The sequence below is a fragment of the Pristis pectinata genome, chromosome 6 (assembly GCF_009764475.1).
Source record: "Pristis pectinata isolate sPriPec2 chromosome 6, sPriPec2.1.pri, whole genome shotgun sequence".
NCBI classification, from domain to species: Eukaryota; Metazoa; Chordata; class Chondrichthyes; order Rhinopristiformes; family Pristidae; genus Pristis; species Pristis pectinata.
Genome location: NC_067410.1, coordinates 92524930 through 92546410, shown reverse-complemented (window position 1 = coordinate 92546410; position 21481 = coordinate 92524930). Strand labels below are relative to the sequence as shown.

Here is a 21481-nt window from a genome sequence, read left to right as displayed (position 1 = left end):
AGTTATATCTTGAATTGATCCCCAGTTGAAATTTTAATTTGCTTTCCTGATATTGCTTTTATATGCTGAAATATTATTTCATGAATAGTTTGTCATTCACTATGACAGGATTCAGAGAATCTCTTTCAAGAATAGTAGTCTTGTTTCTCTTTGCCTTTCCAGTTATACTCCAGTGATTTTTTTTTTGTCTTTCTACAGTCGCAACCAACTCACAACATTACCTGGGCACATCTGTAATCTCCCTTTAAAAGTTCTAATTGCAAGTAACAACAAATTGATGTCATTGCCAGAGGAGGTGGGATTACTACGGCAATTAACAGAACTTGTAAGTACCATACGTTGTTGGATATACCAAGATACAGGAAAAAAAAAGGCCCATTGGTACATTCTGGTCCATATGGTTGTCATTCAGAGGAATTTGTATGTTCCATATGTCCTTTCCTGTGAATCATAAAGTTAATAGGTACAGCATGAAATTTAAAAGGTATATAGTCTATTACCCCTAATTGTTCTCTATTACCCCTTGTTGTTTATTAAGGGAGTGGGTTTTTTTTTTAAAGAATTTAATTGTAGCAAGAGAACTTTACCGGGCCTTGGGGAAGGCGTATCTGGAACGGTGTATACAATTTTGGTCTCCCTTTTTGATCCCAGTTGGTCTTCTGCTTCCATTCTTCTTGAGTAGCACTTGCTGTCTGAGAGAAAGTGGGATTGATACTAAAATCTAAAATTATTAAACTCTGTCTTTACCCCTTCCATATCTGTGTATTTTCATAAGTACTATATCTCTACCATCTTGCAGCTCTGATGAAGTATCTTTCCACTGATGCTGTCTCGCCACCTGAATGTTTCCAAGGTTTTCTGTTTAAATTATTGTATCCATGGAGTCAAAATCAGGTAAAATAGATTTGCAGATGAGGGTGAAAAGGTGTACAATATCTTTTTTTCATCACAGTATGGCTCATTTCATTCAACACTCTTCCCATTCCCACTTCTCCATGTTTTGGTTCTATTTGAAACCCACATTTTTGGATTTTACCTTTTTATTCTGGCATGGTTCAATATTCTGTCTGAGCATTTGACTTCATTGAAAGATGCCCTATCTATTTTAAGGGAATACATGTATGGAGGGTGTCTTATTTTCCAGTGGTGTTTTTACAGTCTTGGGGATGCCATTGGATCTGTTTCCTGCTTTTCTTGTTCTATTATTTGTTTATAGTAAGATTTTGTAAGTTTTTATCCCATTCAGGTTTTCCCTTGAATCCCATCTTTGTTGATTTGTTCTCAACAGTCCCTTTTTTTTCTGGTGTCCTTTAAACTGCACAGCCAAAAAAAAACTAGTTTTGTAACTTCAGAGTATGTCCAAAAAAATGTTGAATTCTCAGGAATTCAGCATCCTTTTGGACATATTCTGAAGCTACAAACTGGTTCATCCAAAAATTAAATGAGTGTCTGAATCACTTAACTTTTTCACATTTTACTCTTTCCACATAATTTTACAACTATTTGTGGTTTCCATTTTTTTTCTTCTTCCAATCTCTAAATTGGGAACAGTGGTAATTGCTATTTCTGCAGTTCAGATTAATTAGCCTACTGTGAATCAAATATGAAAGCCTTTGGTTTCATGGCTTGCGCCATGCTAGATGATACATCGGGAGAGCCATGTTCAGTTTTCTTAAAAGACTAAAACTGTGGATTTTTATGTAACTAATACCCTAAGCTGTAATGTGCACTTGTGCTATTATGTAGCTGGTGATCAGGGAGCAGCTTTCATAGGAATTGACATAGAATTTAATTCTGGCTACACATTTGAGAGTTGTGGGTGTGCTTATACCATGGGCAGGCACGGTAGTGTAGCGGTTAGCGTAACGCTTTACAGCACCAGCGACCCGGGTTCAATTCCAGCCACTGTCTGTAAGGATTTTGTATGTTCTCCCCCTGTCTGCGTGGGTTTCCTCCCACTTTCCAAAGACGTATGGGTTAGGAAGTTGTGGGCATGCTACGTTGGCGCCGGAAGCGTGGCAACACTTGCGGACTCCCCCCAGAACATTCTACGCAAAAGATCACTTTCACTGTGTTTCAACGTACATGTGACTAATAAAGATATCTTATTTGAAAGTAGGTTTCGGGCAGTTAACCTTTGCTAATAGTGCAAAGTGTATGATGTAAATGTGGAACTTGTCTTGAGTGGCATAAAATGCATTGAGTCATCTTGAAGAAGACAGCCTGTCACTTCAGGTCCAGAAATGACCTCGGTGATCCATTGGGCACTTTTTGGTCTATCTAATATAGACATTTCAGATAATGTGGATAGTCCTGTTCACCTTATCAAAATGTATGAATCAATTACACATGCATGAATAACATTAATATTGCAGCCCAAAAGCAAGTCAGAGGCTGAGAGTTCTGCAGTGTGACTTTACTCCCGATTTCCTCATAGCTTTTCCACCATTTACACGGCACAAGTTAGGAGTTTAATGGAATACTCTCCACTTGCCTGGATGAGTTCAGCTCCAGCAACACTCAAAGTTTAATCCAATCCAAGACAGAATAACCTGCTTTATTAGCACTCCCAAGTTCCACCTTAACATAGGAGGAAGACTTGCCCCCATTAAGATCGTAGCTGACTTGATTGTAACTTCAATTCCACGTTCTTGTCTACCAGCAGTAACTTTTCACCTCCTAGCTAATCATATGTACATCCACATGTTCTGTAAATATATTCAAAGACTTGGCTGTGCAGTCACTCGATGAAGGCAGTTCTGAAGATTCAAGATTGGCAACTCCTGATTTTTAAAAAGTAATTGTCTAGTTCTCGATTATCCCACAAGAGGAAACCTCCTCTCCACACCCACCGTGTCACCTTGTTTTATGTGTTTCAATCAAATTGCCTCTCAGTTTTCTAAACAGTGGATACTGTTCTAGTACGTCCAACCTTTCCTCAAGACGATCTGCTCATTCTGGATATTAGTCTCTGAGCTGCTTGCAATGCATTAACATCATTCCTTAAATAAGGGGGCGGATACTGTAGTCAATTCTCCAGGTGTGATCTTGCCTTTACCTTGTATGTGAAACATAACTTCCCTACTTTTGTATTCCATTACCCTAGCAATAATCAGTTTCATTCTATTAGCTTTCCTAATTATTTGCTGTGTCAAGCTAGCCTTTTGTGAATTATGCAGTAGGACACCCAGATCCTGCTGCTTCTCAGAGCTCTGCAGTTTCTGACCATTTAGGTATATGCTTTTTTTCAATTTTTATTGCCAAAATGCACAATTTCACATTTTTCTCCATTATCATTCTTTGCCCACTCATTTAACCTATCAATATATTTTTGTAGCTGCCTTTCCTTTTCCCACCAGTGAACCATGACTGAACTCTGTACCATTTACATGAATTTTAGCAACATGCCAAGGCTTCTTTGAAGCATCTTGCTAACCTACAAATCCTCCCAACTCCCTTAATAAGGATTAGGCAGATAGAAGTACTCTTCCAAATTCTCCTCTACTCACACACCATCTGAACTTGGACAAATATGATTGTTTCTTCCATGTTACTGAAATTCCTGACTTAATAACACTGTTAGACTACCTTCTCCACACATTCTGCAATAGTACATCAACACTTCAAATGCAGCGACAGAGCGGGAGAGTTGCTTGAAGTAACGTGACACCAATTTTGTACTTCAATTATAAATAGATATGATTGTACAATAACAAAAGTGGGAAATGCTAGATATGTATGTCCTATGTGTTTGTGAGAATAGAAATCTTTAAAAATTATCTACATGCATTCCAAAACAGATCCAATCCTTGAACTTAAATGTGAAGTTTTTCTTAAAATGTTCAGCAATGACTCCCTTTTTAGAAACTGTTTTGGGATTCGCATTTATTCTTGAGACAAAGACACATTTATTTTAATAAAGAAATCATTGTCTGATGTGTCCTTTCAAAAAATTTTAGCACAAGCAGCAATGAGTTGTCTGGGCTTTTCAGTACTGTATTGCAAGTGAGCCTCCTAGAATTGTAGTAAACACTGGAACAGACTGATCAAGTGGCCAGGCATATGGAAAATGCGACTTAATATGGAACTGTAAAACTATTCTAATTGGTAGAATATTAAAGAGGATGTAGGAACATGCTGGTTATTTGAAGGTGGCAGGACCATTTAAGAAACCTGTTAAATAGGCAAATGAGATCCTTGACAATAAAAATATAGGTTAAGAGTAGAAATTCAAGGAGAGTTTAGTGAATTAAAGTGTTATTAATCCCCACATGGGATACTGTACCTAATTATTTGGACGCTACACATAATGCCCAGCTTTTATAGACAGTAGAGAAGAAATTTAGCAGAAAGATGCCAGCGACCAGAGAAATTAGGGTTGTTCTTGGAAAAGAGAAGATTGATAAGATTTTGTATTAAGTGTGCTGAATCATGGAAGATTTTAATTGAGTAAGTATGGAGAATCTGTGTGACAGAGGTATCGGTAACCAGAGGCAACTGACAAAAACTGATAAATTGTAGAGGAAGAAACCTATGTGGTAACTTATTGGAATAGAACTTAATCTTTGTGGTAACCAGTCCATTTTTTGCCATTTTTGTGGTAAGTATATACTTGCCTTTTGCAGATTCCTTATTATCAGCTTGTATAATGTCATTAAGTGAGAAACCGGAACAAACAGCTGACTACAAAAAAAATGCACTTGGATTTACAAACTATTTAAAAATTAAAACTTATGAAAAGACAAGATTTATGTAACAGTCTGCCTTTTGATTCCTCCTACCAAAGTACTTTATAATGTGAGATCATGCACTTCAATAGGTGGACTCAAAAGATGGAAATGGATGCGATTGGAGTTGCAGAGCAAAAGGAAATAGCAGGAGAGTGTGGGTAATTTGATAGTTCTTCAAAGCACAGGTACAATGGATTGTATTGGTGCTTCGTACACATTAATTACATGTGAAGTCATGGGTCTTAAAATAGCAGTGGAGGTTTTGGAAATTGCAACACTAGAAAAATGTGCATCTCATTAACAGCTATTGGCTATACAAGAGATTGCAGATGCTAGAATTGGAGCACCACAGAAAATGCTGGAGAAACTCAGCGGGTCAGGCAGCATCTATGGAGGGAAATGGACAGTTGACATTTTAGGTCAAGACCTTTCAGGACTGGAAAGGAAGAGGGGAGATAGCCAGTATAAAAGGTGGAGGGAAGGGGTGGAGCAGGAGCTGGCAGGAGATAGATGAGGGCTGGAATGATACAGAAGCTGGGAGGTGATAGCTGGAAGTGACAACGGGCTAAAGATGATCGATTCTGATAGGAGGGGACGGTGGTGCATAGAATAAAGAGAGGGAGGTGGGGAGGGGAAGGAATGAGTGGGTAATAGGCAGATTTAGAGGGTGGGGGAGAGGAAAGACATAGGGTGATGGGGCCAGTTGGATCAGAAGGAGAGAGGAAAATAGGGGGAAAGGGACAGGGGAAGCGGTTACTGGAAGTTTGAGAATTCAGTGCTCATGCTGCCAGGTTGGAGACTGTCCAAGTGGAATATGAGGCATTGTTCCTCTAATCTTTGTTTGGCTGTGACCTGGCAGTGGAGGTGGCCATGAACAGTCAGTGTGGGAATATGAAGTGGAATTGAAATGGCTGGTCACGGGATATCCCGGCTGGCACAGTGGCTGGAGCGGAGATGCTTGACAAAGCAGTCCCCCAATCTGCTTTTCAGTCTCACCTATGTAGAATCCATTCTAAACTTACCCTGGCACAGCTCCCCAACTCTGATGACTGTGTTGGTGCTGCCTCCTGCACCCATGCAGAGCTCCTCAATTTCATCAACTTAGCTTCCATCTTCCAGCCCACCCTCAAATTCACATGGTCCATCTTCAACACCTTTCTTTCCTCTCTTTTTGGTCTCTCTATCTCCACCTCAGGAGACAGATCATCCACCGACATCTACTACAAACCCACTGACTCCTACAGCTACCTCAACTATACCTCCTCCCACCCTGTCACTTGCAAGGATACCATTCCCTTTTCTCCATTCCTCTCTCTCTGCTGCATCTGTTCTCATGATAAGGCCTTCCACTCCGGGACATCTGAGATGTCCTCCTTTTTCAGAAAATGGGGTTCTCCACCACTTCCCCCCTCACTTCTATTGACAGCACCCTCACCTGCCTCTCCTATATTTCCTGCACGTCTGTCCTCACCTGATCCCTTCCTAGACACAACAGGGATCGAGTTCCCCAAGTCCTTACCTACCCACCCCATCAGCCTATATAATTCTTCACAATTTCTGCCACCTACAACAGGATCCCACCACCAGGCACATCTTTCCCTCCCCTTCACTTTCAGCAGGGATCATTCTCTCCACAACTCCCTTGTCCACTCGTCCCTTCCTCCCCCCACTCCCCAGACACTCAGCATTGTAACTGCACAAAGTGTTACACCTGCTCCTACACCTCCTTCCTCCCAGCATCCAGGGCCCTAAACAGCCCTTCCAGGTGAGGCAGTCTTTCACATGTGAATCCATTGGTGTTATTTATTGCCTCTGGTGCTTCCGGTGCAGCCTTCTCTACATAAGCTTCGTCGAGCACCTCCGCTCCATCCGTGTGCCATCCAGGATCTCCTGGTGGACAACTATTTCAATCCCACTTCCCATTGCCCATCCATGGCCTCCTCCACTGCCAGGTCTTGGCCAAATGAAAATTAGAGGAACAAAACCTTTTCTGCCTGGGCAGTCTCCAACCTGGCGGCATGAGCGTCGGATTCTCCAACTTCCAGTAATCACTCCCCCTCTGTTCCCTTACCCCTATTTTTCTTTTTTTTTTCTCTCTCCTCCTAATCCAACTGGCCTCCATCACCCTATCTCTTTCCTCTCCATCTGCCCATCACCCATACACTCCTTCCACTGGTTCCCCTTCCCATCTCCCTCCCTTTATTCCATGCCCCACCATCCTCTCCTATCAGCTTCCAGTATCCTCAGCTCATTGTCACTTCCACCTATCACTTCCCAGCTTCTGACATCATTCCTGCCCTCATCTGCTTATCAGCTCCTCACCTGGATCCACCTATCACCTGCCAGCTCTTGCCCCGCCCACTACCTCCACCTTTTTATACTGGCTTTCTCCCTTCTTTCTTTCCAGTCCAGATGATGGGTTTTGACCCGAAACATCGACTGTCCATTTCCCTCCATAGATGTTGCCTGACCCACTGAATTCCTCCATATTTTTTTGTGTTGCAACAGCTATTGGCTACTTTGAAGATTTGCAACCTGTATTTCATGAGGGTAGCAAAAATCAGAGAACATGTCTTTTACTTAAATGGGTTATTCTCTGATAGTGATGTTCTTTAGGTGACAGTTATCTGTGATAATAGAATTTTTTTTTAAAAAGTATATGAATTCCAGAACATGTAGAATCCTCATATTTAAATATGAAGTTTCTCTCTAAAATGTTGAACCATGTCTCCTTTTCCCTGAAACATTATGAAACATGGGAATTAATTTTTAATCTTGTACAACTAATTCTGGGTTAGTATGAAGGGGTTGTAAATATGGGTCCAGGACAGCTAAATCCTTCAAACAGTTAATGGAGGATTAGTTTGTTTATAGGGCTTTGTTCCAACATGGTGCTTCATATGAGAATGTAGAAGTTGATCTTAAGGGATCGGAATCAGTCAGTTGAGTAGATCTATTTAATTAATTTCTTTGTTTCTTCTAACAAAATCTGCAGGACGTCAGCTGTAATGAGATACGTACATTACCACCACAGGTGGGAAATTTGGAGATTTTAAGAGACCTAAACTTGAGGAGAAATCACTTGGTAACTCTACCAGAAGGTTAGTTTTTTTTTTGTAGTATACCTTAAGATTTATGCCTTTCCTTGTTTCCCATTAACAGAAAAGTCTGCAAATATTTTCAAGTTAGTATGTTGTACTAACTTAATGCATTCTATTGACGTAAAGAAAACAATACACAATGGTTCCCCAGTGGCAGAATTATTGTGTTCTCATATTGAGGCATGAATGGCCCAGGCACAGAACCTGCTTTGTTCTGTAGTAGCTGATCTAGGCACTACTGTGAGGTGTAGTTGGCCAGTGGATTGGATGGTAACAAATTAGGCAGGATTCTTAATTTTAAAAAAAATCTTTTTTGAAAACTGTATGGATTAGTTTTTGTTGTGTTGCTGAACATGTTTGGTTCGTGTAGCTACTTGGAGAACTCGCTAACTATTCATGTAATATATGTTATATATATTTACTTTTATGAGCAACGTTAATGAAATCTCTGTGATAACCTTTAATGTTGCATTTTCACCTGTTATGAGCCATCACAAGAGAAAATTAACCCAATTCCCTTACCAATCTCTGTTACTTTGAGTGGAAAATCTTTTGTAAGAATTCACAGAAATACCTGTTTCACTTTGTTAACAATTACTGTATGATAAATTCTATTATGGAAGCTATTAAACTGGAAGTTATAGTTTTTAAATCTATGCTGTTTGTTTCATATTTAAGGGATTCAGTTCACAATGCATTAAAATCAATTGGAAATCAGTCATCAAGTTGAAATTTTAACTTTCTATGAGCAGAGATGCTGCCTGGCCCACTAAATATTTCCAGCATTTCTTCTGTTTTTATAGGACCAAAACCATTCTTTGATGGACTTTAAGTTTTTAGATTTCATTTGAAGAATGAAGAAATATCCTGCTCGTGTATTTTGTAATTTAGGAAGGATAATTAGCTTATAGTTTTCGGGTAATAGAGCATGTTTCATTGTACAGTGAGGTTCCTATATAAAGAATACATTGGGACCATACCAGGAAAAGATAAGTAAAATATGGTAAAACTCTGATACTTCTCTATCGACCATTTGGAAATCCCTATAGTTCAGCATCAGGCTCACCAGGTAGTGTTTGCCACATTCCCTTCTGTTCACCAGGGCCCCAGTTGCTGTGCTCCCTTATGACTCAATGGAGCCCTGGTTCCTGCACTCTCTTCCAATTTATTAAAGCCCCTGATCCCATGTTCCCTTCTGACTCATTGGGGCCCTGGTTTGCATACCCTTTCTGACTTGCCAGGGCCCTGCTTCCCATGCTCCCAACTTGCCAGGGCCCCCATCCCTGCACTCTTTCAACTGACTATGGTCCTGTTTCCAGTGCTCCTTTAAACCTACCTAGTTTATTGGGAAATTTATTATAATACTATGTAACATCTTAAAGAAACGTATAAAAATATGTTGTGGTATTAACATCCAAGAGTCTGGAAAATTTGTCAATCTAGCCCCACCGAAGTCCTGAGAAGTTACTGGGCTATTGAAGTTTTACTGTATGATGCAATTAACATAGAAAACTCTTCTTTATTATGAAATAATGTACAAAACATAACTAAATGTAATACTTAAATTTACACTTCTTAAATTATTATGAACCATTTCCATATGTTTCCTTCTGAAGTAAAGATTGTTTTCTTTTAACTTGAGTAAATGATTCTCCGTTGATCAGTGACAGGAAGTGGTGCTTTCTCTTGTGATGGCTGATATCATTATCAAGCATTTATAAGTCATGTTCATCAAGGGAAAGACAAACTAAATTTGCTCAGTCTGCGAGGAATGTTCCTCCATTCTAATCCATGATTACGTTGCTCTACGTGCTTTTGGGTACACTGGTGACATGGTGTTGAAGTTACTGGTCTAATAGATCAAAGATTCCATAGCGCCAGATTAATAATTGAGAAGAAAAATTAGCCATTAGTAGAACGACAAAACTATTGGATTGTGATAAAACATAGCTGATGTATTAATGTCCTTCAGTACATCTGCCATGATTTCTTTGTAATGTGGTTGACTCTTCAATGTTCTCTGAAGTGGCCTAGCAGGCCACTTGATTCAAAAGCAGTTCAGGATAGGCAATATAAATGCTGACCTTGCCAGCAGTGCACAAATTATGAAAGAGAATCAGTTTTTTAAAAATTGCCAACCTTCCTCTGAGGCAATTGTGTTGCTGATTCGGGTAAACACAAGATACTTGTCTTAGTATCCAGATTTTGTTCATTGCCATTTTCTCAAGATGAAGCTACTTTCTTTAATTCAAAAAATGGCTTTGAATAGGGATGTGATGTGGATTAAAGACGTATAGGGAAATGAAGCTGTGGCATAAACAATTTTTGGCGAATGTAGCATTAGATGTTTTGCATTTTATAATTTTCTTAGCTGCTAAATCATAAGTGAAAAATAGATTTGTAAAACACATCCAGGACAAAACGAAAACAAAGTTGGTTTATGTTCACAACATTAATGGCGCACATTTGGCATTGTAGACAAGGGGTTGGAAGTTCTACTTTATAGTATTTTTATGCATTCTACTTTTATGCATGTTATGAATGTTTAACTGCTTCATGTGTGAAAACTACACATCCGTAAGTTCGATCTCAGACCTTCCTGTGTATGATCTACAATATTTGTTCATGGAAGTCACTGGGCACATCATCACTTTCTTAGGCACTCTCTCAGGATCCAGGATGACCTGCTTCCATTCTAGTTCTATGGGTTCTGAGATGAGATCGATGTGGCTCTCAAAATTCAACAAAGATAGGGCAAGCAGGTGGGAGGCAACTGCTTTTGCCATTAATGCTAGGATACAAAGTGCTCCTGACATGTGGACATGAGGTCCTTAGTACCTTTTCCACTTTGAAGGGTTATGAGCCAGGGATTCCTAGAGTTTATTTCCTGGGGATGTTGCTTTTTTTTTAAGGAGGCCTTGAGAATATTCTTGAACCTTTTCCTCTATTCACTTGGTAATGTCTTCCTTTCATAGAGTTGGGAATAGAGTGCCTGCTTCAGGAATTTAGTGTATATATCTTTTTAAATAAAAGCTGGCCTATCCAGCAGAGCCAATGGATTGTAATTAGAACATTGGGGACGCTCACCTGGGATAGGATGCTGACATTGGTTCACTTAACTAAGTGAATAATGTAGGACAAAAGGAATTATACTATGAAAATTTTTAATTCAGATCATTTGAATGAAATCGCTCAAAATTAAATAGTATTCATTAAAGAATTTTAATTTTTACTCTTATGAAATCTTTTGGAATCAGTTTAATGAAATATGTATTGAATGTATCGAATTATAAATATTATTCACTATCAATTGTTACAGATGAATACAATGTACAAGAATATGAGTTTCCGAAATACATTCATTGATCACCTAATTTTCATTTTCAGAATCACACTAAATGGAGGGTTAGACTTAAAGAGCATCTTGTCTTTTAAACTAATTGAGTGTTCATTATTTTATTAGAACTTGCAGATTTACCACTCGTGCGATTAGATATCTCCTGCAATAAGGTTACAGCAATTCCAGTCTGCTATAGAAATTTGCGGCATCTTCAAACAATTATATTAGATAATAATCCCTTGCAGTCTCCTCCAGCACAGGTACGTGCTACAGATAGGTGACTTGATTCTTTTTAATTTTTAATTTATGTATTTCAGTTGTCACTAACTAATTTGCTTTAAATAGTTGTGTTGCTGGTGGTCATGATTGGTATTTCATTCAAAGTTCATAATTATTGAGAGTCCTTTTTGCGGCTTTGGGCACATGATGTCCCATCCTAAAACTGTAAGTTATTATAGAACCATAGAACAATACAGCACAATACAGGCCCTTCGGTCCACATTGTCTCTCTTACCTCATTAATGAAAACTCGTTACAAGGTAATTAAGCATGCAGTGACTGAATGCCTTGAAAATATTCACTTTCATTGTTTTCAAAAGGACATATTATTTGGCTGTACTTCCAGAAGGTATTTAATATTGCCTCTCAAAGAAACATTAAGCTAAAATTGAACCACAATTAATTAAAAGTAAATTGTTAATGTAATTAGGAGATTGGCTCAGCAGCAGGAAATTGAGAATAGGAATAATAGTCAGGTATTTTGACAGGATCTGTGCTGTCTTCACTACTAACTATATTAGTGACTTAAATGATGGGATGGAGTGCCAGGTTCGATGTTGCAAAAGTAGGCAATATTATAAGCTTTGTAGATGGAAGTATAAAATTATATATGTTATTAAATAACAAAACAGGCAGAACTATAACAAAGGACTTAATTGTAGAATACAGGCCTAGTCCATTCGATCTCTCCTTGTATAGGAAACCTGCCATTCCTGGAACCAACTTAGTAAACCCTTGCTGCACTCCATCTATGACAAGCATATTCTTGGAGAAGGAGGCCAAAACGCTGTGCATTGCCCCAGATGCAATTTCACCACAACCCTATGCAACCACAGTAAAACTTGCTCCTGTATTTAAATCTTCTTGACACACATTTAGTAGATTATTAAATATCACAGGAAATAATCAAAGGTCCAGATATCCAAAGGATTGTAATGCATGGTTTGAGGTCATACAGCTGTACAAAACTCTAGTTAGATTACACCTGCAATAATGTGATCAGTTCTGAGCATCACTTATTAGAAACTATTTATTGGCTTTACGGAGGATTACAATGTTGATTCACTAGAATGATTCATAGTACTGCATACATGATCATGAATCAGAACCCTTTAAGAGGTGAAACGTCATTAAGCTAAAATTGCTGCCTAGCCTGCATGGCTATTTACAGTATTGACAAGTATTTTGCCTGGGTTCTTAAGAAGATGGATTATAGAAGCTAGATGATATTCTAAATTTTTTGGAATGTATGAAATAATTTGATGAAAGCTTTGAAGATTAGTAAGGGAGTTTAGAGAAGAATAGAGCAAGCTACTTCCCTTAGTTATTTGAATCTAAACTTCGGGGGGTGGGGGGATTCCTTCCTTGGGAAGGAAGTTAGGGAGCACATGATGGTAGAGTTTGGACATTTCCTTCTAAAACAATAGCTTATTAATCAATTTTTAATTTTAAATCTGAAATAATTTTTTGTGAACCAAAAATATTGAAAGATGTGTTAGAAGTCACAGATTAGGCACAGTCTCATTAAATGGTGGAACAACTGCAAAGGACTAACTGGACTATTCCTCTTCCTGTGTTTCATAGTTACGTGCTTTGTTTTCAGTAGTTTACATGTCATTTCACATATTGTTGTCTAAAAATCCATTGCACAATACTTTGCAAATTTATGCAACTCTCAGAGCGAAATGTAGTTCAGCCCAGATCCCTTCAGGCCCCGCCCCTCCATGTACCTATTCAAGTGCTTCTTAAATGATACTACTGTACCTGCCTCAACTATTTCCTCTGGCAGCTCATGCCACATACTCACCAACCTCTGCATGAAAAAGTTGCCGCTCAGGTCCCTTTTAAATCTTATCCCTCTCACCCTAAACTTATGCCCCCTAGTTTTGGATTCACCTTGGCTTGGAGCAGTCTGGGCCAAATGGAGGAAATTGGGACTAGCTGAGTGAGTACCATGGTCGGCATGGAATCGTTGGGCTGAAAGGCCTGTATCCGTGCTGTATTGCTCTATCTGGTGGGTGTACAGATGTACTGTCTCAAGAATATCTGAACCTGGGCACTCCCAGGTCAACATGGTCCCAATTCTTCTGCAGTGCTCTAAGAGCACAAGGAATTGTATCAACTGTCTGTCGTGGATGGACAAGGGGTGCAAGGGTGACTCAGAAGTACCCAGTTGAATTTTTAGAGTCACACAAAACACCCTGCTACTGCACTTCACTCTGAGAAGAAAAAAGATACCTTCACACTCAGGACCCAACTCTATCCTTCTACCTGCCACCCACCACCACCTCCTCCCCCGCCACCCCCCAAATTAACAGGCTGCTCAGTCTGTGATCTTCTTCCAGTGGAAGTGCTTTATTCCCCTCCATAATCTTCTCATTAATTCAGTATCTAATATAGGGCTCCTTTCTATTGGGCTTCCCCTTTTCCTATCTTCAGTCCTGAAGAAGGGTCCTGACCCGAAACATTGACTGCCTGCTTTTCATCACGGATGCTGCCTAGTCTGTTGAGTTCCTCCAGCATCATCGTGTTTTTCATCTAGATTCCAGTCCTTTTGTTTCTCGAGGAATTGCAGAAACTGCGAGGCAAGTTTTTCTTTAAACAGAGAATGGTGGGGACCTGGAATGCACTGCTAGGGGTGGTGGTAGAGGCAGATAGCAAGGAGCATTTAAGAGACTCTAAGATAGCCACGTGAATATGCAGAGAAGGGAGGGATATGGTCAATGTGTAGGAAAGAGGAATTAGATTAATTAAGAGTCATTAGTTTAATTAGTTCGGTGCAACATCATGGCTGAACAGTCTGTCCTGTGCTGTGGCTGTAATTTGCTTCAAAACATTGAGATCATAAAAGATGGTCATTAAAAGCAGTTTTTTTTTCTTTTGCTCTTGGTCCATGCAGCATAAAGCACCCACTCGCCTTCTCTATCAATAATCCCCTGCCCCTCCTGACTCTCTATCTGTGGAAAATTCTGTTGTTGCTCTCCTACATTAGCCTCATTAGCCACCTCAAAACACACAAAACAAGAGTGAAAGCAAATCATCCTTGATCCTGAGCAACTACCTAAGGCAAGGTTCTCTTCCCACTTTTCTTATTTAACCCTTTCCTTTATCTCTCTTTATTGAGTTACTAAAATATCTGCTACTCTTTTAATATTTGGTCTTAAGGAAGTTGATTCATCAGCTCCTTGTACGTTTTTCGTGATCTCTGTTCTTGTTAGAGTTTCAACAGTTTTGGAATTCTTCCTTTTCATTTGACACGTGAGAACATAAGAAATGGGAGTGGGAGTAGCCATCAGGCCCTTCAAGCCTGCCCCACCATTTAATATGATCATGCCAGCCTCAATTCCTCTTCTGTGCCATTTCTCCATACCCTTCTATTCCTCAATCTATCAAATATTTATCCACTTCCACTTTAAATACTTCTATTGATCCAGCTTCCGCCACCCGCCGGGGCAGAGAATTTCAGAGATGCATCACCCTCTACCAGAAGAAATTCCTATGTAGAAATTAGAGCAATTTTTATGACTCATGAATTTTGAATGTACTTTTTATTTGTTACTCTTTTAGTGTTTTTCTTAACAATTTTGTGATTTATTAATTATGTAGCTAACATTTATCTTAATTCATAAAGTATCATGTCATTGTTATCACACTTCATTTTCATCATAGTATTAGATACTGAATTGAGCATGTATGCTTTTCTTCCAGATATGTATAAAGGGGAAAATCCATATATTCAAATACCTTAATATTGAAGCATGTAAGAGTGTTCCGGACCTGCCAGAATATGACAGAACAAGGCCAGTTGGGTTCAACTCATGGTAAATAAAGAAACATTTGTGAGGCTGGACTATATCTCAGTATGGATTTTTCACATTCACTTTTTCCTAACTGGGAAGATTTTGAGTGGTGATTGTGGAGGACAGTGCCAAAGGTTAATGTGGTTTAAAAACTGCAATCAATTTCAAATGTTTATCTACATAACCAACTTTGCTGATTTATTCTTGCAAAATTTACCAAGAATCTAAAATGTATTAGTTAAGATACTAAACAGTTTGAACCCATTAGGAATATGTTGTTTGTAATTCGGTATTATTCTTAATAACTGGGATTGGGTTTTGGCATTAATCTTGCATCTTCAAGCTTTGTGGCAGATTTTGAAACTTTTTTATTAATAATAAATGAATAGTTTAATGTCCAGTGGGCTGAGTTAACAGATATCGTATTTTGTTTGATGAGGAGAAAATTTGAATGTTTAGAGGGTGTCGCAAAAAGGAAGGTGATGAAAATGACAAATTGTGTTGCTTTTATGCAGTGGGCAATTAAGTTGGTAGCTACTGCACATGATCACGGAATATTAAGACCGACTATTCTCCACACATATCTGATCTTTCTCTGTATAAGGACATAAGAATTAGGAGCAAAAGTAGGCAATTTGACCGCTTGGGCTGCTCCACCATTCATCAAGATCATGGCAGATCTTCCATCTCAATATCATTTTCCTGCACTCTCATCAGATACCTTGATTTTCTTAATATCCAAAGTCTAGAAATATATCTGTATCTCCATAGCCCTCTGGGGTACAAAATTCCAAAGAATCACTGGCCTCCTCATGAAGAAAATTTTCGTCATCTCAGTCCCAACTGACCCTTTTATTCTGAGACTCTTGTTGCTCAGCTCTTGAGCTGTCCTTCCTGCATTCAGCCTGTTGAGCCCTATTAGAATTCTGTAAGTTTCGGAGGTCTCCTGTCATTCTTCTAAACTCTGGAGAATGCAGGCCTTGTCTACACAATCACTCCTCATATGACAAACCTGCCATCCCTGGAACCAGCCTAATGAACTTTGCTGCAATTGCTTTATGGCAAGTATATCATTGGAGAGAATATTGGTATACCCTGATAGCTCTAATGCTGCTGAACCATGGTTAACAACTAATTTCTGGATACCCCATTGGACTTGTGCCACTTTGTTTGCAGCTGTTGCTCATGTGTTTTGGTTACAGTCTTTGTCCCAAGGTAAGGGAGTATAAAACTAGAGGGCATAGGTTTAAGCTGAGAGGGGATAGATTTAAAGGGGACCTGAAAAGCAACTTTTTCACACAGGCTGCTGGGTGTAAGGAATGAGCTGCCAGAGGAAATTGTAGAGGCATGTTAGAGTTATTAAGGAAATTTTAACTGTTGTTACAACAGTTAAAAGATAGTTAGATTTCCTTAATAACTATATTTTACTTTTAAAAGACATTTGGACAGATACATGGATAGGAAAGGTTTAGAGGGATGTGGACCAACTGCAGGCAAATGGGACTAGCACAGGCAGGCAACTTGGATGAGTTGGACCGAAGGGCCTGTTTCCATGCTGTATAAATCTATGACTCTTCTAACGCTGCTGTACTTGGCTTCGATGTACCATTGTAAAGAGGGGAAAGTCGAGCTGGTTCACATACCTGCATTGACACTTCTCTAATAGGAGTTTAATCACCAACCCTTGACAATACTACTGAGTCCCCTACTCTCAACGTATTGGAAGGTCAGGATTCATTAGAAATTTAACTGCACTTGCCACATAAATACTATGGCTACAAAAGCAGGTCAGAGGCTGGGTATCCTGCAGCAAGAGACTTTTTGATGTCAAACTCCATTTCGCTATCAACAAAGCACAAATCAGGCATGTGATGAGATGCTCTCCACTGGCCTGGATGAATGCAGCTCCAAGAACTTAAGAAGTTTGACATCATCCAAGATAAAGTTGTTCACTTGAATGGCACCCAATCCACCCTTATAAGCGCGCACTCCCTCCAGCACAAATGAACCATAGCTGCAGAAGGTATATCATTAAAATTCATTGCTATTCTGCATTTCTGTGACTTCTACAATCAAGGGCAACAGAATCATTGGAATACCACCTGCAGGTTTTCCTATAAGTCTTGCACCATGTTTTTTTCATCACAATTCCTTCATTCTTGCTGGGTCTAAATCCTGAATCCCCTACCCTATTGTGTGAATGGGGTGATTATGTCAATACCAACATTATGTTAATAATTTCTGAACAGCTCACCATCACCACCCTAAAGGTAATTAGGAGTGGGCATTATATACTGATCTTTCCAGTGATGATGCCCATGTGGAAAAAAATAAATCTGATCACTGTTCATTAAAGCATTTTGAAATGCTTCAATGAATAGCTTTTCGAAAACAGGATGGACTTGCATAAGATGCATGCCTTGATGAACGCAGTAGGGTAATGCACAGTATAGGTGAGAGGGTTTTTATGCGTCCTTGTGGGTGTTGGAAGGGGGAGAGCAACAAAAAAAAAATTAGATATTAAATTCAGTCAGTCATTAAATTTACCTCAAAGTACTATCGTTGCATTGCCACAACAAATTGGAGATTTTTATTTAACAACAAAGTGTAGCAACCAACAGGAATAGAGATGATGTCTGGACAAGTTGGCTCTTAGTAACAGTACAATAATTTGTCTGTTATGTTATGTTAAAGCCAGCTGAGCTGCTATCTGACATCTGCTGTTATGTGCCTATCTGCCACATCTCATTCCTTTCCCTTGATCTGAATTCTCATTAGACCATTAATTAAGAAGGAGCCAGGCAGACTGATTTCAGTGTTAAAATAACTGCAGTTCTCATGCATATCCTGCTGGAACATTGAAGTCAAACTCATCATCTTTGAGTCTAACATTTAAAATGATTTTAATTAGGAATGGACTTTGACTTGTCACTTTAATAAACTTTTTCAAAGATTTTGGAGAGAATAGTACTGGTACCCCTGTTTGTTTCTGGCACTAAACTATTGGTCAGAATTGTTATCGATAACATTAAGAAGTCATTGGCACAATCGACTACTTGAATAAGTGAATATGTCACCAAGTTTGTTAAATGCTTGGAACTTGTTTTTTCATAAAATAAGTGAGCAAGTGTGCTTTTAATTATTGAACTCGGAGTGATTTCTCTAAACAGACCTTGCTGGTCTACAAATTTGTGTTACAAGAATATATATATTTTTTAATATTATTTGGCTGTTAAGCTTGCCTGGGTGGATCACAGCAGAGAGTCTGGAAGGGAGCCTTGCACATACTGAACCAGAACCTGCTAGATTTTCTCACACTGGTTATAGAAAACCTAACCTTTGGAGTTCTTTTAGCATTATCTGCAGTACTCACTGTAGTTTTAAAACAAAAATTGCTGGGATAATTCCATGAACCAGTAGCATTTATTTCAAGAGAAGTTGTGTTATAATGTTTTACAATGACTTTTTGTCAGAAGTCATCAAAATTAAAAACAACAAAGTTTACACAAAAAATAGGGGTTGAGGAGGTGGGGATAGTGAAGCTGTTGGTTGGAGGAATGAACAAAAATAGCCAACATTGAGTCCAGTTAACTGTGAATTGCCAAAGTGAAAGATAAGATGGTGCTCCTTGAGCTTCCATTGAGTCTCATCAGAATGCTTTGGAGGTAACAGTTGGAATCGGAGAGATAAAGGCACCAGAAGTGTAGTGAAGCCTGCAGATTGAAAGGATATATTTATGAAATCAATCACTTGATCAGCATTTGGCTTTGCCTTTGAAGAAGATACCATCCTGCGTGTAGCAAATACTGTATTGGCTGAACTTGATCTGCTACTACTTCACTGGGTCTTTCTGGACTAAATATGGCATCTTTGCAATTAGCCAGCACTGTTGTATGTCCAGTATAATTCAGTTTGTGGTAAATATCAAATCATTACATATTGTGGGTAGTACCCTGCTGATGAAATTCAACTTCGGGCTCCATAAGCTACACTTGGTCACCAAGAATGTTGTTGCTTGGTTTAGAGCACGTACAAATGAAGTACTTGTAAAAACCTATGATCATGTAAAATGTCAGTATTGGTGATGAAAAACATCATTGAATACAGGTGTTTTTAGGTATTTTTTCCCCATCATCTTTTTTCTTCAATTAGATCTTCCTGTGATTGATCTTTATTCTATTCACAGTCAGGAAGAGTATTTCTCAGGTCGACCATATGGAGCACTGGACTCTGGCTTCAACAGTGTTGACAGTGGAGATAAGAGGTGGTCGGGGAATGAGGTATGCAACACCCTGCCTTTGTAAAAATAATACCTGGATCACATATTGCTAATGTTTTAGAGCTTTTCTTAAATATTCAGTACAAGTAGCTAAAAATAACTGCTTCCATATTTTAAATCTGTACAGTGACATTAATAAAAATTACCATTCTCAGTTCCTTCATTGTTCCCAAGCAAAATATATCTTTCAGCACTTCACTAGGAAAATGGCTTGTTAGTTGTATTTCTCTCATGGTTCAGTGAGCAACATTAGCTTTGGAACTTTGTATGCTCAGTTACTATCAATTATCCTTTTCTGTTGTTGAAACTATCAGTCTTTATACTATGCTTTTTAACATTTCTCACTCCCACTGAATAACTGTTTACTAATGCATCTCTTCCAATTATTAATAGGACAGTGTATATTTGAACCCAACTGTGGATTAGTCCCTGAGTAATACAATTGGCAAATACTATCCAGTTGTGAAATCTATAGAATACTCCCACCCTACTTATGATTCACTTCATTTGATACTTGCCATATCCCAGCACAACATTTTTTGTTCAAATGCTGTCCTGTTTATAAGTTGATGTTTTACAGTACCCCTGATACGAGGTCTGTTACTGTGATATTAGATTAAATTTTAGTCTAATTATTTTTTTAAAGGCAATTCTTTTCTTGTAGCCTGCAGATGAATTTACTGACCTTCCACAACGAATGGCTGAAATTGCAAAGGAGCAACGGCAGCGACGAGAGAGTCAGCATCATGAACAACGATCTACATCACTCGTGCCAAATGGCATAGGTAAATTTAAATTCAAAGAGCATTGGATGCAACCTCATCAATTGAAAATGTACAGTAATGAGGTCAAAATGAAGAAATATTCTGTTGTTGTTAACATTTTCATTCATAACTTTAAGTAGGTGCCACAAAATCCGTATCAATTGCATCATATAGCAGTTAATGTGGAAACAGGTTCTAAAGTATATTGACATGAGATAAGAGAGTATTTAATAAATATTTAATAGCTGTCTACTTAGTAGAAAATACTGCATTCATTTTCACAGTCTCGGTGTTGACTTAAATTGTATAAAATTGTAAATATTTGAACAAAGATCTTGTTTGTCTTCTTTTGGAAAAAGTAAACTTGCCTTATTAAACCAATCTGCCTTTCTTTGAATAATGCAAATATGTTCAATTTATGTAAATATATTTTAATTTTTCCAATAACAATTCCAGTTCTTCTCTGCTGCCAGATTATTGCGTGAAAAATTCAGGTAGTAAGTTCAATTAAGTATCTGGTTATTTTATCACTTTATTAAATACCCTATTTTCAGACTGAGCTTCCTTTGAGACAGAAATTGGTAGGGTTCTTATTATTTATTGCACAGTTAAGATCAAAGCTCTTTGAATTGAAATGTTAACTTTGTTCCTCTCTCCATATATGCTGCCATATCTGCTGAGTATTTCCAGCATTTTCTGCATTATTTTTGTTTCTAGTCCCTGGTTGCTCATTATATGAGATTGAGTGTGGAATGCCATCACTCCTCACTGACTAGTTTAAAAGGGAATAGACGGCATGAGAAGCTCTATGTCATATCTCTTTTTGTCACAGAGTTCTACAGCATGGAAACAGGCCCTTCGGGCCAACTCGTCCATGCCAACCAAGTTGACTTCCTGAGCTGGTCCCATTTGCTTGCATTTGGCTCATATCCCTCTAAACGTTTCCTAACAATGAACCTGTCTAAATGTCTTTTAAATATTGTAATTGTACCTGCTTCTATCGTGGCTGACAAGGGAAGTCAAAGACAGCATAAATGCAAAAGAGCTGGCATACAATACTGCAAAATAGTGGGAACTTAGAGGATTGGGAAGCTTTTTAAAAACGAACAGAAGGCAACTAAAAAAGCAGTAAGTGGAGAAAAGATGAAATATGAAGGTAAGTATATGGCAGCTCGTTCCATTTACTTA

General features: G+C 38.6%; 1 protein-coding gene across 8 annotated transcripts in view; it reads left to right on the top strand.

Annotated features, from left to right (window-relative positions):
* The window catches only part of LOC127571282 (DISP complex protein LRCH3-like), a 105662-nt gene that overhangs the window by 27582 nt on the left and 56599 nt on the right, over positions 1 to 21481 (top strand). For 7 of the 8 annotated variants that reach the window (XM_052017542.1, XM_052017539.1, XM_052017543.1 and 4 more), the window contains exons 3-8: positions 199 to 325; positions 7726 to 7831; positions 11295 to 11431; positions 15159 to 15271; positions 19437 to 19530; positions 20194 to 20314. In XM_052017542.1, the coding sequence (XP_051873502.1) occupies positions 199 to 325; positions 7726 to 7831; positions 11295 to 11431; positions 15159 to 15271; positions 19437 to 19530; positions 20194 to 20314 (698 nt within the window). Of the gene's footprint in view, positions 1 to 195; positions 326 to 799; positions 895 to 7725; positions 7832 to 11294; positions 11432 to 15158; positions 15272 to 19436; positions 19531 to 20193; positions 20315 to 21481 lie in introns of those variants that run through there. The other variant, XM_052017546.1, reaches the window with a different exon arrangement.